The sequence below is a fragment of the Epinephelus lanceolatus genome, chromosome 13 (assembly GCF_041903045.1).
Source record: "Epinephelus lanceolatus isolate andai-2023 chromosome 13, ASM4190304v1, whole genome shotgun sequence".
In the NCBI taxonomy this organism is placed as follows: domain Eukaryota; kingdom Metazoa; phylum Chordata; class Actinopteri; order Perciformes; family Serranidae; genus Epinephelus; species Epinephelus lanceolatus.
In genome coordinates, this window is record NC_135746.1 from 18,955,403 (window position 1) to 18,973,129 (window position 17,727).

Below are 17,727 nucleotides of genomic sequence, written 5' to 3' on the forward strand. Positions count from 1 at the left end.
AAAGCACGTGTACACCAATAATAATGCATCAGTAGATAGTTTAAATCTTCACTAGTAGTGTGACAGTTTTCATAGATATTTTAACACAGTGTTTGACCTTTTGATACTCAAGGTCAGGGTGGACCTAGAAAAACAGCTGGAAATGCTGCAACACGTGCACTACAATTCCAGGATGAGCTCGGAAAACTGAATGGCATAATTTATGCTGCTGACAAGCTTTGTGAATGTCATCTGTCATAAAGATTAGTTCAATTACGGCAAGAAGCAGCCTTATCTTGAGCCATTTAGGTGATTTTAGTTATTTCATTTCTTAACCTTCATTTTCCTGTTTTCTAATGTAACAGTGTCTTCATTTTACTCCAGGGGAAATGCCTAAAAAAATATGTATCATCATCAGGGCTACTTGTTTTCCACTTGACCTGACATGTCCTGAAAATTGGGCTGTTTACTCAAGAAAGATGTTGCACAGAGAAAGGAAAATGAAGTCCCTGTGCCAAATGTTCAGGTTGTCCTCAGTGGGGGAGGTTGTTGCTTGTGATCTTTATTTCTATGAATTTCTTGCATTATTGACTGCATGACTGTATCACAAAGAAATAAGTATATTTTAATTCAAGACCCAACTTATTTGATGATTTTTATCATCATTTGTATCATTGGATCTGAAATTGATTATTTTAAAAATGACTTTGTTCAAATGTGTGCTCTAAATTATTATTTCCCCATTGAGCTCCTGTTGTAACTGGTTTTATTTTACACTTTATTTTGCCACAAGTGTTGGAAAATAATCCTTACACTTACAGTTTATTAGTTTTCCTAGTAGTGTTTCAGCTCAAGGTTTGTTTTTTTTTTTACCTTGACGCCATGTCCCCAAACATACAAGGACTCATGGGATCCCTGACAATCACAGACCTGGAACTTTTGTGCAGTAAACATGAACATTGATTTCCTAAGCCTTTATTTGCATAGATACTCTGCCCCTTTGCTTTGATTGGTTCATATATAATGTTCTGTTTAATCTCCGGCTTGACCTGATAAAGTAATGATTGACTGGTCCATACTGTGATCCTGTAATATGTTTTTCAATGAAATGTCATGAGGAAAATGTAAAGAAAAACGTTCCTGTATTTTTTTTGTAGTTTAAAAAAAAATACTTAAGTTCAAGCAGCATCTGATTAAAATAGCCACCGATCCCCTCATTTGGGATTGATTGTGTAATTATTGGCTGTTGGAATGAGATTTGACCTCCTGCTTTGTTTGCTGTGTTATGGTGACCTGGCAGTAAAACACACTGCTGTTTGGTTATCGACTTGGCTGCATCTTTAATTTGTTTATCCTCTTTTTTAACCTTTCCACCATTCCCATTGTATCCAATGAGCCAGGCTAGATAGCTGAGAGTCAGAGAGATGAGAGAGGCAAGCAGAGACAGAGACAGAGGAGACTCAAACAGTGCCAGTGTTGCACGGCAGATGAGGGGATGATTCATGTGTGAGAGGTGAGTAATGTATCATGGTGGATTTCTGCCTTTTTTTAATAGCCACTGTTGTTTAATGTTTCTCATTTCCAGAGTGATTTGATTTACTGCAGAGTCTCAGGTGTATCCAATAATGTGGCTACAAATAGACTGCTCATACGTCATGCTGGTAGCATGCTGAGTATCAGATAAATTAAACAGCTTACTGCTAGTTTACAGATGTTTTAATCTGTGCACCAGCTGCAACTGGGAAGAGCTTTTCAAAATTAAGAAAACAGGTGAAATAAGAGAGCATTTTATAGGGGTGTGAGAGAGAGAGAGACAGGACAGGGAAGTTATTTGGGAATCACTATTTCTCTGTCCATCTTCCTCTCCCCCCTATAGAGTAGATGTATCAGAGGAAAAGAGGGAAACGCTCTGCTGATTTAAAAAAAAAAACAAACCTGAAGGCGATTGGGAGGAGTCTTTTTGTTTTTTGGAGCTTGGTGGGTGGAAGCTCAAGGCAGATAGGGCAAAGGGACTGGAAGAATAGTGGACCCTTCAAGTTGCCTGACAGGCTTTATCGGTAAAAAGGCAAGAGAGACAGAGAGAAGGAGAGCAGCACTTGTCTTCAACCCCCCCCCCCCCCCCCCCCCCCCCCCCCCCCCAGCAAATGGGAGAGCAAGTCTAAATCATGTTGCGTATCAGTGCTGTTGTGCTGTGATGTTGCTCAGGCAGAGCCCGGCGCAGAGCAGGCAGCCTTGTGGACCAGCATTCAGACCCAGGATCAGCCCAGCCTTCTCAGAGCTGGAGACCCTCTCTCCGCAGCGTCCCTCGTCTCCACCTCGTGCCCCCTTCAGTGACATGTATCCCGAAGAGAGCCGGGGGTCTGGAGGGGTAGCCACTGTGGACTTCCTAGAAGGGACATACGACTACACCGCCCCCACCCCAGCCCCGACTCTTTACAGCCACTCCACCACTGGCTACTACTCTGCTCCTCTGGACGCCCACGGACCACCCTCAGATGGCAGCCTTCAGTCCCTGGGAAGTGAGCCGAACAGTCCTCTCGTGTTCGTGCCCTCCAGCCCCCGACTCAGTCCCTTCATGCACCCACCCAGCCACCATTATTTGGAAACCACCTCAACACCCGTCTACAGGTGAGGGAATTCAATTTTGCTTTATTGCCTGATCACCAGAGTGTTTATCTGTGGAAAAAAGTTATTTTTTATAGGCTGCATCAACAGGTATGAATCACTGCTTTTATTTTTTTATTTTAGAATTAAGTGAAGTCGGTGTTATTTTTGCCATTACCTCTGCTTCAGTCTGAGTGCTTGGTCAGTTTTAGTGATTATTTAACTGAAAGGAGAGGTGTGAAACATCAGTAGACCCGTCACATTTGTTTCTCTAGAATGTTTATTTTGCCCGCTCTGTCATAATTTGAGCACAAAGTTAAAAAATAACATTTAGAGGAAATCTTTTCATAATTATTCATTTACTTTTTTACTGTATTTTCTCTACTGACTGGGTGTTTCCTGTTGGCTTTTTGGCACACAACTAGATTTGATATCTTTCACTTCTGTATTATGGCATTGGCATTCTGTTCAGTCATCACCATGCAGTTATAAACATAACATAATTATATAACTGCATTTTTTTAAATCTTTTGCTTTATACAAAACATTGCCACTATCTCCATAGAAAGGATCAAGCTTTGCCCTGGTTTCTAATTCCAGAGATTAAGGACTTTGTCAAAGACCTTGAGAGAGGAACAATACGTAAGAACAACACAAGTACATGTACAGATTGCTTCCTGGCTCAGGTGGAAAATAGCACTCTGCTTTTGTCTCTGCCGCTGTCTATTTAAAGCTGGTGTGGTAAATGTTTGAATTGTTATTAGGTGTTGCTGGCTCCAACTTTTTATGATCAAAGACATTTGTTGGAGTAGTCCTGTTTTATTTTATTGCAAATGCACAATACGTGACATAATTTAACAGAGCCAAAATCCACATCCTGCTGTAGGTCCAGTGGCCCATCCAGTCAGCAGCCAGTTTCCAGGGAGGACCAGTGCGGCACCAGTGACGAGGCATACAGTATGGGGGAGTCGGGGGCTGGAGCCAGGGCCGTGGGGTTTGAGATGACAAAAGAGACGCGTTTCTGTGCCGTGTGCAGTGACTATGCCTCTGGGTACCACTATGGGGTGTGGTCTTGTGAGGGCTGCAAGGCCTTCTTTAAGAGGAGCATTCAGGGTAGGTAACCTGTCTGCTTTAGTGTTGTCATATCACTGGAATTTCTTACTTTGATCAAATATTGATATTTAATAGAACTTCTGATAACACATGGGGAAATTAGTATTGAGGACATACAAGTAAAATTAGGCTAAACAAGGCTCTTATATGACAACACCAACTTCTAATTTCTTGCTAAGTAGCACAGTAGAGCACAAGGGTTGTAGTAAACAGAAAACTAGTATTAAAATCAGAATTGATATCAGGGTTCCCACGCAGTATGGAAAAGTATGGAATTTGATTTTTAGTGATTTCCAGGTCTGGATAAGTATGGATAAAAGAGAAGAGAGTATGGAAAAATGTTTGTGTTTCCAGACTATTGCCCCTATTCTGTTTTCTAAAATGCACAATCCAGAATTCATAGCTCTTCCCCAGGTGCCTTATAACTGCACCAAATCTGGACATCTGCAACCAGATTAGTCTGAAAGAAAACTGGGAAATATCTTTGATTGCACATACACATAGCATCAGAAATAACAAAATATGAAACTTGTCTGAACATTTATGAGTTATGCAGTGATGCAGTTATCAGAAAAATAAACAGACTACCATTTCTGTGTAAGGAATCCATTATGGCTGCATTCACAGTCGTTTCCATAGACACAGTGAATAAGCAAGGCTGTGCAGACGCAGTGAAAATTAACTTATTTAAGTTTTTCAAGTAATTTAGGTTTTAATTTATAAAAGAGACTAAGAAAATGTGGAGGAACAACAGTAAAATATTGTTTATTCAACATGTTAAGGGGAAATAATATGAGTATGGTTAGCAACCATGTACTTCCTTCCTTAAGTTTACTTCCTCTTGGTGCAGAAAAGGTTGACAGTGGAACGTTGGCCAACTTTTGCCAACTTTTTTGCCAACTCTTTGTATTGATGTTGCTATGTATTTCACTTAATTAGCATTTATTTTCTTGTATTTCACTTTGAGAATATTCCTACAGTGTCTGGAAGGTTACTTTTTTGCTTTACATCCAGTATTTAAAAAAAACTACAACTCCCAGAAGGTGGAGCTCCTACCACCAGAGTTACACACACAGGTGTATTGCATACAGCCGGTGATAAGACTGAGAATGGTTACTTTGACCAGCTTGTCCATTGTTGCCTCATGTATGCTCTGATGAAGGTTGACCGAAAGCTCAGCAATAAAGTGAGACACTGCGTAGATGTAAGTGTGTGGAAATCTTTTTCTACCAATCTGGAAGGTTACTTTTGAAAAGTAACAGGTTGCAGATTACTAGTTATCTTGTTAAAATGAAATAAGTGATGGGACTATTTTAATTACTTCATCAAAGTATTGTTACTTATTACATTTAAATATTTTTTGATTACTTTTCTAAAAATGTTTTAAACAGGGCAATAAAGCCGAAAATGTATGGAACAAAGCTTTACCAAAAAAAGGTATTTCTGCACTGTGAATAAATGCAAAGCAACAGAATGAATATCAAATTCTACATATAAACCTAAAAGAATAAGTTCAGATGTAACGCCTTTGTGTCAACGGCATTTTGATTTGTTTTCTCAGTAACTATAACTGATTACAATTACATTTTGTCATTTAAATACACTGCTTAAGAATTAGTATTTGCATTATTATGATATATTATCACATCAGTGGCATAAGATGGTTTAAAATGACAATAATGTTGTCCATTGCAGCTATTTCTGAGAAAGTGTATCGTAGACATCGTCATGACTGCCTTAAACCTTAGCAGAGAAATAAGCAGTCAAAGTGGAGCTTCAAAAAGGAGAAAAGAAGTGAAAATACGTCATAAATTGCGACGTTCTGAAACAGATTTTAATGTAAAGGAGCTGAGTTTAAATTTCTGTTTTCACTCAAACATTTTTCCTCTGTTTGCTTCTCATGTCTTTCATGCAACATGTCATATAACCTCCGTGTTCTGCTGCCTCTGTGCACAAGTAAAAACTTCATCTGCCGTGTGGCTTAGTCATGTTGGTGACATGATGCTTCAGCACATTGCAATGGAAGACTGGTCTGATAAAGAAACCAATAGTCTCCATGACAATGACAAAGCCAAGATGCCACGTTTTAATTTTCTACATCTCAGATCCATTTAAAATGGGAATAGCGTGTTCCCGGCTCCTTACTAAATAACATAAATCTGAGCTGAACACTGGAGTCAGGGGGCTTGAAGTAATAGATTTTTTTTTTTCCATTTCAGGTCACAATGACTATATGTGCCCAGCAACCAATCAGTGCACTATTGACAGGAATCGGAGGAAGAGCTGCCAGGCATGCCGTCTTAGGAAGTGTTACGAAGTGGGCATGATGAAAGGAGGTAACACCAGCAGACAGCAGACTTCCCATCTTTTCCAAGACCTGTCTTTTTTAAAAGAATTTGCTTTATTTTACATGATGTTTTTTTGCAATTTGCTGTCTAAATTCGGTTGCATTATTATTGGTTATCCTGTTTTTACTTGTTTCATTTTTGGTTAAATTGTTTTATTTATTTTTCTGTTTGCACAATTTAGCTCTTCTGTGTATTGTTTACCTTATTTGATCGCTCACATTGTAACAAATTCCAAAACTAATAGCCTCTATCAAGCTTGTTGCTGAGAGGATTGGCACAAATATGAGAGTGCTGGTGGATGCAGATAAGCTTGAGACTAACTTTAACGTGACCTTGAAGTGATTTCCTCTCAAGGAGTACAGCCACTGATTAAAACCCACCCACATTTTTGTTTTCATACTTCTTAAATCACACAGGCATCCATAGAATCTGCATTGCTGGACTTTGTCGTAGAAACAGGGTGTGAAGTTGCGTGTGAGCGATGAAGCCTGATGAGTTTGTATGCCGCCGTGTGTATGGATGTTTGTGGGGTTTTTTTTGTGTGTTATTTTGTGTTAAACTCCCTGGTGTGTGCTTCAGGTGTGCGTAAGGACCGCGGGCGTGTTTTGCGGCGTGACAAACGACGGACTGGCACCTGTGGCAGGGACAAGGCCTCTAAGGACCTGGAGCATAGGACAGTGCCCCCTCAGGACGGGAGGAAACACAGCAGTGCCTATGGTGAAGAAGGAAAATCACTGCTGCTTGGCATGCCTCCTGACCAGGTACTTAACCTTATTGTGGTGCAAATTGTTTTCCAGGATTAAAATTTGAATCTGAAATAAATATTAGGAATCATTTTCCAGGTTCATAAATATTCGTACGTTCATACCAAATTCTGGCAATGTAGCAAGTGGATGTTGAGCGATGTTTGTATTTGCTTTAAATCAGTTTGAAGCACAGCAGCTTATAGTTTTCTGTTTCTCTGCTGTTTCCCAGGTGCTCCTCCTGCTCCAGGGTGCCGAGCCTCCCATACTGTGCTCTCGTCAGAAGCTGAGCCGACCCTACACCGAGGTCACCATGATGACCCTGCTCACCAGCATGGCCGATAAGGAGCTGGTCCACATGATCACCTGGGCCAAGAAGCTTCCAGGTACTGCTTAGTGGTAGTCACACCACCAGTAAATACTTAGTTGTTTTTCAGCAGTACAAACTATCTCATATTGACTGTATAATGCAGTATGTTTTCCAGACCCATTTTTTAAGGATATACATACACATATATACATTTTTGACATGTATTTAGCACAAAATGAGGCTATGGATGATTTATGAACAAACCCCTCAGTAAAAACCTTCAGAATATAAATAAAACTGGTAGGTTTGGTGTATGTTAATGCTACTGAAGTGAAGATTTTTGTCTCAGAGTATGGAAAAAACTAATTTTGAGAAAAAGGCCCTTATAGATATTTATTGTAAAATTCCATAAATTTTTAGACAAAAAAATAAGAATAAAGAAATTACAGTTTTCACCATGTAACTTCCTCAGTTAATTACCTACATAATTATTATTATTATACATTATTTATTTTTATTTATTTAAGTTTCCTGAAACTTCATCATGTAATTAAATATGCAGTTTCTGCTTGCTTTCTACTGTTAACTAACCGGTTTTCCAGTTCGTTCCTGACGTCAAACATGACAAAAGTAAAAAAAAAAACAGAAAGGCATGCTCGTCTACTGCAGAGACACAGCTCTAGTTTATTTGTAAGACGAAATGTTTTAAACATTAAAACTCTCACGTTTAAAAACACCTGCAGATATGCTAATTTTTGGTGGAACAGCTACAACAACCAATTAGTATATTTTTCTGTAATGAGGCCCCTTGTCAGAACAGTAGCAGCTCTTCTGTAGATTGTGAGAGGACAACTACAACTCATTTGCTTTTCCTGCATGTGTGATATTTTCTCAGCCAATATGTAAAACAAAAGTTTATTAAACAAATTCAAAGTTGTATTGAATCCAGACCAAACATCAATAATATATGTATTTTATTTAACAGGCCTCTTTGTCCCACTGCCACTGCCACTGTTACTGAAAGCATAAAAAACAAAGAAAGTTAATAAATGTCTTTCTTCACAAACTGCCGGGATCACTCTTAAGATCATAAATGTGTTGAATCGTAAGACTCCAAATGAAATAAAAGCCTCTCATGCTGCGTTCACATGGAATCAGACAGAGGGCAGACGGACAACACTTTCTGGACGACACAGGGAAAACAGTCTGATAGAAGGGTAGGACTCTAAAATGAATGGAATTAAATATATCAAATAAATTATATCGAGTTTTTAGATCACCCGTTTTTGCCTTGTGTGAAGGAGGTGGCAAGGTGGCAAAGAATTAAAATATTTTAACTTTAGACGGCAATGCCCTCTATGGTTATCATTGTCGGTCACCTAATTTTACTGTCCACTAAAATGACAGTTTGTCATCCACTGTCATCCTGACGATTTGAACGCAGCATCAGTGCAAACGTAATTTTCTCCAGATTCACTAACATTATCAAGTCTTTTGGCCGGAACAATAACTGCCTGGTTTAATACAATTCTTACTTAGATAGATATCAGAAAGATACTTGCCCAGTAGTAACATATGTGCGCGCATATTGTCCAAAATTAGCTGTAGTGCCAAAAGCTTGGAAACAGAGTCTTTCTTAAACATCCAAATGTACAGTTGTGCTGTGTGACAAGGATTTCGGGCCTCAGTTTGAGTGCTTAGGAAACAGCAAAGTGATGGGAGACCTTTTATAGTGGAGGCACACACACATAAATGCAGAGCCATTACAGCGATGGTTATTACAGTCATCACCTTTGAGAGGATTGTTTGGCCAATCTTCTGGCACCCCATAGAGCCTAAATGCAGCATTGGACACATCACCCTTTTGCATACACACACAGACACACACACACAAGCTCTCCAAGTGAGTAAATCCTGATTTTGAGGTATTACCACCCTGTGCGTCACTAAAAGCCCAAAGGCACACAGTTTTAATTGTGAGGGGTCCCAAACAGGGTACAATGGGAGTGAATTGGCTGTAATTACATATGAATTGAAACAGCTGAGTGCCAGCGATAAGGCTTCGTATGAGAGCAGAGAGATTGCAGATGGTTTTATTTAAGTAGCAATTCCCTGCCAGAAGACAGGGGGCTTGCATTTTTTTATTTTTATGAGTGGGATGAAGGTGCACAGAAAACATTTAACTCTGGGAGTGTTAATATTCCACACCATGCTGCACTTAACACCCCCCGCCCCATGTAATCAGCACTGATACAACAACACTTACTGACACCAGCTTCTTTTGTTTGTGTTTGGTCTTCTAAATAATTGCTATGATCAGGATGAAACACATCTGGTGTTTTTACTGACAATTATACTGTCTTAACCAGTGAGTAGATCTGCAACGATTAGACTAATTAATTCGTTCATCAACAGAAAAATAATCTCATACTATTTTGAAGGTTGCGGGGGGGCTGGAGCTTATCCTAGCTGACACTGGGCGAGAGGCAGGGTACACCCTGGACATGTCGCCAGACAGTGCTGAGACAGACAACCATTCACACTCACCTTCACACCTATGGGCAGTTTAGAGTCACCTAAACCTGCATGTCTTTGGACTGTGGGAGGAAGCTGGAGAACCCACAGTAACACACACTGACAAGGGGAGAACATTTTATACCCGGAACCCTCTTTGTCGCTGTGGGGTGACAGTGCTAACCACCATCATCATCATCTGCTCTAATTGATTAATAGTTAGAATTATTTTTCATGCAAAAATGGCAGGAAAAGCTTTTAAGAAATGTTGATTTCCTATTTTTCCTCTATTTTAATTAAGATTAAATGAGATAAGATAGAACTTTATTCATCCCGAGGGAAATTGTGCAGCAATTGCAGCACATACTAAACTGAATATCTTTGGGCTGTGGACTGACAAAACATTTAAAGACATGACCTTGGACTATGAGAAAATGGGATGGACATGTTATAAACCAAATGGTTAATCGAGAAAGTTAAAATGAAAATAATCATTAGATGCAGCCCTGCTTGAGAGGTTGTTAGTCAAAGAGCTGATATCCCTTCGAGACAGCTGTTCAAAACTCTAAAAAGTCTAACTCTCTTCTCACTGAGTTGATCACCTTGATTCGTTCACAGAAAAGCTTGTTAAAATGCACTTTGTGTGTGTTTTTGTAGGTTTCCTGCAGCTTGGCCTCCATGACCAGGTGCAGCTGCTGGAGAGCTCCTGGCTGGAGGTGCTGATGATCGGGCTCATCTGGAGGTCCATCCACTGCCCTGGCAAACTCATCTTTGCCCAGGACCTCATACTGGATAGGTAGCCAGGAAAACTTACCTGACTTCTCTGTGACATGCATCTTTCTCTACTTTTTCCATTTCTTGGTTCCTCCTCCTTATTTCTCTACCTATCTCCCACTCTCACACACATCTTAAGAGTGATACATCAGCATTGTAGATTTTCCATTTCACACCTTTCCAGCCATTGTGTGACACAAACTCATCCGCCATGGAGTGAAAGACTAATTACATGTTCCCCATGGAGAGGAGTGCAGCCTCTCTCTCACCTGAAATTCTCCCTCATCATTACAGTGCTGAGTTTGCAACCAGGGAAGAGATTTAATCAAAGACTCAATGCAAGGAATGATGGAAAAGGAAGAACGATGACGAGAGAAGGAGGCGGAGGAGAGGGAGCCAAATGATGAACAGAGAGAACCAAAAAAATAGAGATGCAGGGAGACATGAGACATGGCTGTTTTCTGCTTTGCAGGCACAGCCTGTTCCCTCCATTTCCCCATGTTCAAAGTAAACAAACCACAGTATCTATGAGAGAGAGAGAGAGAGAGAGAGAGAGAGAGAGAGAGAGAGAGAGAGAGAGAGAGAGAGAGAGAGAGAGAGAGAGAGAGAGAAGCACGCAGACAGGCAGAGCTTTTACCCTGTGATGTGTCTGATGGTCCCATTTGATTCAAAAGTGTATTACGGAGTATTATCTCTAAAACCTGGTCCCTGTGTAAGTGTCCTCACCAATTGGACATGATGACTAAAATGCTGTAGGTCAGGGTTGATAAATTCCCTTGGCTCTGTGCTGTCCAAGTTTATCTTGCACTTCAACCACTGGATATTATCTGTCTTTCCATCACTTTTCAACTGTGCTGACAAATGGAGCGTCTCAGTGATTCAGTCCATTAGTTGTTTATCTGGCCGCTCTTTGGATAGCTTCATGGTCACAGTTTAAGTCAGATTTTTTTTTCTACTGGTGGTGCACTGCAGCTCAGAACTTGTTCTCTGTCTCTGTCAAATGTACTTTGACTTAAGTGTTGTATTAAAATCAGATTTATTTATGTGTGACTTCAGAGAAATCCAAACTAAACCGTCTTGTTTTCATTCATCGTGCTCTCCAGGACCGAAGGCAACTGTGTCGAAGGCATGGCTGAGATCTTTGACATGCTGCTGGCCACTGCCTCCCGCTTCCGCTTGCTCAAACTCAAACCCGAGGAGTTTGTCTGTCTCAAAGCCATCATCTTGCTCAACTCTGGTGAGGCAACATGTTTTTTTCAGAGAAACAGATGCCTGGAAACACTTTGGTCAACTGAGACACTTCCCTAATGAAAACATAAGCTCTCTATCTTAATGTTTTAATTGCAGTTTTGCTTGCAGGCATGCCGCTGTGTCGCAGGTTTCAGTTTCTGTTCCCGAGAGTAAATATTAACCAGTGTCAATCTACACCCACAGAGGTGTAGCTCTTAACGTTGCTCAGGCACATTAGGTGAACAGAGTGTTCTGGAAAGGCCTGTACCGCCAATATGCCCAATAACTGTTCCCATGACAACATGAGGCAGCACAGAGGGCTGTGTTTGTCCCGGAGATTGAGATATTCTATATGGGAAACTGAGGAGACTGAAATACCATTGTGATGACACTACTGGCACAGCTGCCAGAGCCGGATGAATGTTTTGATTGCTGTGTGGGCAATAGTGCTTCTGCAATTAATGCTCTGCTCATATATGCATGTGTGAGTCAGATCTCTTATCAAGGTCAAATCATGTTTGTTGTTGTTGTTTTTAGCTTGTCGCACGTTGAGTTTTATCACATTGCACGAGCATGTCTGTCTGAGGTGTGTTATGCTGTCTTAAGTTTGCGTTTAACAACAGAAAACTCCATTAGATGGAAAAATTTGCAGTGAGCTGATGTATTTCCTCTGTCAGGTACCTTCTCTTTCTGCACCGGCACAATGGAGCCCCTCCACGACACCACAGCGGTGCAGAACATGCTGGACACCATCACAGATGCTCTCATACATCATATCAGCCAGTCGGGATGCTCGGTTCAGCAGCAGTCGAGACGGCAGGCCCAGCTGCTGCTTCTGCTCTCACACATCAGGCACATGAGGTGAAATTGAAAAAAGGTTTCTTATTTTTAACACATTAAAAGTCTTTCAGCATGTTCTGCTGAGACCTCATGCTTCAGTAATCCACAGGGGTTCTTTGAGGTGGTAGGAACTTCAAAGATGAATGCTTTAAAGGGTTTGGGTCTTTTTTAAAAATGTAATTGTCTCTTTTAAAGGTGAGCTGGTTTTAGCATGAATCATCTGTAAAAGTCAGGCAGATGCTTTGTCTCATCTCCTGACTATATTTTATTCTGTGATGTTCGTAGATTATATAAAGTATATTACAGTATATAGACTACAGTAAGTCATTTATTTAGTGAAAAATTGTGAATCAAGATAATTCTCTGAAGAGAGAAGTGAATAAAAACCTGAGCAATAAATACATTATTGAAGAAAAAGCAAATGAAGAGCAAAGCACTGAAAAGTTAGTGCATAAATAAAATCAAAATAAGTTAGTTTGCTTGAGAATAATGGAAGTATGTTTTCCAGAAGGTATTAACAAAACTACAAAAACTGTGCAGCACCTTCAGGGATGTAGAAAGCAGCCTGTAGCCTCCCTCATCGACCGACTGATTCATGAACTCCGTCTCCTTTTTGTTTACACTCCCTGCAGCAACAAAGGCATGGAGCATCTCTACAGCATGAAGTGCAAGAACAAAGTGCCTCTGTACGACCTGCTGCTGGAGATGCTGGATGCTCACCGCATCCAACGCCCTGAGAAATCAGGTCAGACCTGGTCCCAGGCTGATGGAGAACCTCCCTCCACCACCAGCACCAGCAGCAGCGGTGGTTCCTCTTCTTCAGCTGGTTCCAGTTCAGGATCCCGAGTCAGCCACCAGAGCCCGAGCAGAGCGCCCACAGTCCTGCAGTATGGTGGGTCCCGCTCTGACTGCACCCACATCCTATGAGACGGCAACATCTGAGGGTCAAAAGTCATTTTTATGGGGGATGTGTGTCGTACAGAATGAGAGGGGTTTGGGAATTAAATATAAAAGTTGTATTTGAATTCATTTCATGAGATAATTATTTATGAATTAAGTGATTTTATAGTTGTAGTTGTTTGGGAGAAATTTTCCTTGTGCTGCGTTTTCTGTCAGTCTCTGCCAGCTTTACAGTACAGCTTATTATTTACAGACGTCAGCAGCTCATATTGTGGCGCTCTGTCAGCTACAGTGATTTGAAATGATGAGCAGCTAATTGTCTTTTCATTCGCCTTGACCAAAGTGCACTTCCTCTTGGGTTTAGGGGGCTATTGGGCATTATAGTAACTTTTACATATTAAGGCTGATTATTCGCTAAAATATGATAAAACTGGTTCAAATGAATGTGTAATTTATTTTGTGTTCAAATTTCAACAAAGACAAAAACATCAGGTATCGTGTCTCTTGCACACATGTAGTTTTAAACTTGATGTATTAGGAGAAAAAAATGATTTCAGTGACGTAATTATGAAATGAACAGTGGCTGAGGAAATATCTGTTGAATTCTGAATAGCTAAAAATTGCACGATTAAATCCCAGAGCGCTGATTACATGATGAAGGAAGCCAGTCTTTATTGTTGGGGAACTTCATCCTGTTGTCAGCTTTTTGTGTATAGTAGGTTGTTCTTTATGCTTACTTGCACCAAAGTTAACTTTCATGTGTGTGCGTGCGTGTGTGTGGCAAAGCAACTGTGAGAGAGAGAGTGAGAGAAATCCCAGCCAATGAGCTGTGAGCCTCACCAAGCTGATTTTAAGCGTAGATTTTTGTCTTGATGCAGTTGTCAACCGGTTACTGTTCATCCACTAATTCAGTGATTACATGTTAAGTTTGGCTGGATTTACACACCTCCCAAAAAACCTAATTATCATAACATATGTGCACTTATGCAGGTGTTTTTATTTCTGTTTGAATGGACCAAACTTGGTCTGATTGTAAAGAAGATATCTGATTCGGATATGATCAGGTGTTTCCTTAATTAGCTGCTAAACACTGCTAAGTACTCATTTAATTGATTTGCTTCATTAAATGTTAGAAAATAGTGAGAAATGTCACCAGAGCCCAGAGTGACATATTCAAAGTTTTAACTGTCCAACCAACAATCTAAATCCCAAATCTATTCAGTTTGTGATGACATACCACAAAGAAAGGCATAAAAATCCTTGGTGTGTTGAGGCAAAAACTGAAATAGCTGTTACCGGGGAACATTTGACATTTGTGCTTGAAAAGTGACTAACTCGTACTTACAAATATACAGGCAATGAAAATGTGTTGCCAGGGTAGAAAAGATATGACATTACAGTGAAGTTTTAAAAGAATACTTCAGGAGTGTCGGTGGCTTAGTGGTAGAGCAGGCGCCCCATGTACAAGGCTGTTGCCACAGCGGCCCGGGCTCGACTCCAGCCTGAGGCCCTTTGCTGCATGTCGCTCCCCCTCTCTCTCCCCCCTTCACACTTCACTATCCTATCAATTAAAGGCAAAAAATGCCCCAAAAAATATCTTTATTAAAAAAAAAAAACATCAGTTACTCACCGGTCATGAAGTCACAGTGAATGAAAAATCCAAAAGAGGCAAACATTTTTCGTAAATTGAAGTAATTGGGGTCCTCGATTAAGAACAGAAAAATTATATCAGAACATCCATTTATAAACTCTCACACAACCTGCACAGCATAATTCAAGCCTCCATACAGGATTTAAAAAAAAACCCCAACAGATTTGGCCTCTTGAGCCGTTCAGTGTCAGTCCAGTCAAACTTGAACTGAATGTCATTTGTTACTGTGTATAAAAATAAAAGCATTCATTCAGGAAAATATTTGTCATCACCGTGTTTCTTCTCTGTTCAAATCATGTCCAAGAATACACACAGGTAAATATTTCATGTTTTATTTTTTGCAAAGAGAGTATTCTTCATGAAGTTGGCATTAGCAAACTGTACATACATAAATAACCATTTTCATATTTCATCATTTTTTACAGATTCTGTTTTAACAACGCAGTGATTCCGATGTCTCGTCACCGCAGAATAATTATCGCAGTTATTACAAAGCTCACTATTTCATGTCGCAGCCGTCTACCAAAACACTACCAGTGATTGTTTGGCTTTCTTAAAAGCAGTGTACTTTCAAGTGCATGCTCAAATGGAAAGATAAAAAAATAACTGCCTGTATTCAAAGGCATTTCAACAAAAATATACAAATCAGTCGAGAGCTCATATCTTTTTTTCATATTTGCCCTCAGCTGATTAAATACTGAAATTAAAAACAGGAATACAAGCCTTGGCTTTTGGGGAAAGAAGTCGGCCATCTTGGCTGGACGGCTTCAGTGCAGTACCTTCGACAGTGCTCATGTCAGTGCTATATGTTCAGATTTTAGCTTTAATGTCATCTGGAGACTTCATTTCCAATTTATTCTAAGATGTGACAAGCTAAAACACAACGTTCATCCTTCAGAAAGTTCTGTTTCAGTCGTCTGAGTAGATCTTTAAATGTGTCTGTCAGAAACAAACTCTTCACATCTGAGACTGTGAATGATTGCTACTCAAACTGCAAATCTACTGTACAATTTACAGGTACAATATGCCACACTTAGGGTGGTGCTTTAGCTTAATCAAAATCAACAATCAATTATCTGATTGAACGCTAAATAAATAGTAGCAGCACTGGGTATCATGGACAAAAAGCACGTTCGACTTTGGCTCCCAACATACAGTATATAAATAGTGCTTTGTTTTCATTGATTTCTCCGGTTCCTTCAGAAACCTTAAAAAATAATATACACATTTAAGTTAAAACAACATGAAGTATTTAGATTGGGGGAGAGGGGGTCCAGACGAAGGTCCATTTGTTCTGGAGAGTGGGTTTAAAGGGTTTCAGGAGAGTGAGTGTGCAATGTTAGTGAGACAAGTCTTCATTTTCATGTGAGAGAGAGTTTGTTGCTTCAGGGCACAGGGTGAAGAGGAAACATTCAGTGGAGTCCTTGGCAAAGCAGTAGGTAGATATTCAGCTACGTCTCATATGGGCGGAGGTCCGTTGGTATAGCGCAGCATGGGATGGAAGGAGCGGGCAAAGTTGTTGGCATGGTGGCAGCTGTAGTCCTCCTCTGTCATGGGCACCAGGCAGGCCAGGCCAATGAGGAGCAGGAGGAGCAGCTGGACGGGAAGCGCAGCCCTGAGGACCCGCAGCAGGAAGGACTGGCCTTTGGAGGAGGAGGAGGTCGGTAAGGAGACGCCGTCCGGAAGGTCAGAACGGGAGGAAACGCAGCCAGCGGCGCCTGGTGATCTGCTCCGGCTGTGAGAGGACAGAGTTAAGTTAAACGCAGCAGAGAACAGACCTGAGCTCACTAGTATTTGCAAATAATGCTTTGTCAAAACTCCTTGAAAGCTTTTTAATTTGGTTCTAACTGAAGTTTTGTGTGCTCGTCTATTTAGTGGAAAATGCCTCAACATTACTTTACGCACCAATTTGTTTATCAAGTACTCACCCCGTGTTACCTTTAATTTGTGAAGAAAACTTTGTTTTTCTCACATGCCTCCGTTGTGTACAAAGAATCCAAAAAAGGCCAACATTCCTCATGAATTTAAGTAAAAGGGGGTCCATGTTTAACAACAGCAAAACTATTAAAACATCTGTTAACAAACTCGCACAACTCGGGTAGCTTAGTGGTTCCCAAACACATGCATTTTCACTAAATGTTACAATATTAAATACTTCTGCCTACGTGCCCATGACAAAAATGTTTGGGAAGTACTAAGCAGACAACTGGATAAACGAGACTTGGCCTTTATTGCATGAGTTGTGTAAGAGTTTGTAAACTGATTGCGTTTAACAGAAAAACTATATCAATTAAACATGGCCCCATTCACTTCAGTTCATGAAGAATGTTTGCCTTTTTTGGATTCTTCGTTCACTGGGAGGCATGCAAGAAAAACGGATTCAACATAACATGAGGTGAGTAACTGATATACAAATCATGAATCAGAAACACATGATTGTCAAGCTAAGAGTGTTTATAGTCCACCAGAATTATTTTTCAGTTTTGACTTTGGTACTTGGGATGTGGTTTACTGACCATGTAAGAACCAGAAAGTTAATACAATCAATGAAAAGCATTTGAAGCCCAATTATTTATTTATTTTTTTTGAGCATGTTGTTAAATTGTTTGATTTCGAATTGAAGCTGAACAATCAACATAAAACTAATCAACTCTTTTGATATTTGATTAATCTTTTAAGTCATGTTTCAAGCTAAAAGTTCAGCTTCTGAAATATGAGAAT

The 17,727-nt window shown here is 40.2% G+C and overlaps 2 protein-coding genes across 6 annotated transcripts in view; one reads left to right on the forward strand and one right to left on the reverse strand.

Moving 5' to 3' along the window:
* Position 1: 1 nt before the first annotated feature.
* esr1 (estrogen receptor 1) lies at positions 2–14,949 on the forward strand. The gene is made up of 10 exons (XM_078173829.1): positions 2–1,492; positions 2,185–2,607; positions 3,470–3,696; positions 5,916–6,032; positions 6,624–6,805; positions 7,020–7,173; positions 10,269–10,407; positions 11,489–11,622; positions 12,293–12,476; positions 13,088–14,949. Exons 1-10 carry the CDS (start codon positions 1,482–1,484, stop codon positions 13,380–13,382), a joined length of 1,866 nt encoding a protein of 621 aa, XP_078029955.1. The 5' UTR covers positions 2–1,481; the 3' UTR covers positions 13,383–14,949.
* A 373-nt stretch (positions 14,950–15,322) lies between these two features.
* syne1a (spectrin repeat containing, nuclear envelope 1a) overlaps positions 15,323–17,727 on the reverse strand; it is a 181,486-nt gene continuing 179,081 nt past the window's right edge. For all 5 annotated transcript variants that reach the window (XM_033649057.2, XM_078173825.1, XM_078173827.1 and 2 more), the window contains one exon: positions 15,323–16,741. In XM_033649057.2, the coding sequence (XP_033504948.2) occupies positions 16,465–16,741 (277 nt within the window). In that variant the 3' untranslated portion in view covers positions 15,323–16,464. The remainder of the gene's footprint in view (positions 16,742–17,727) is intronic.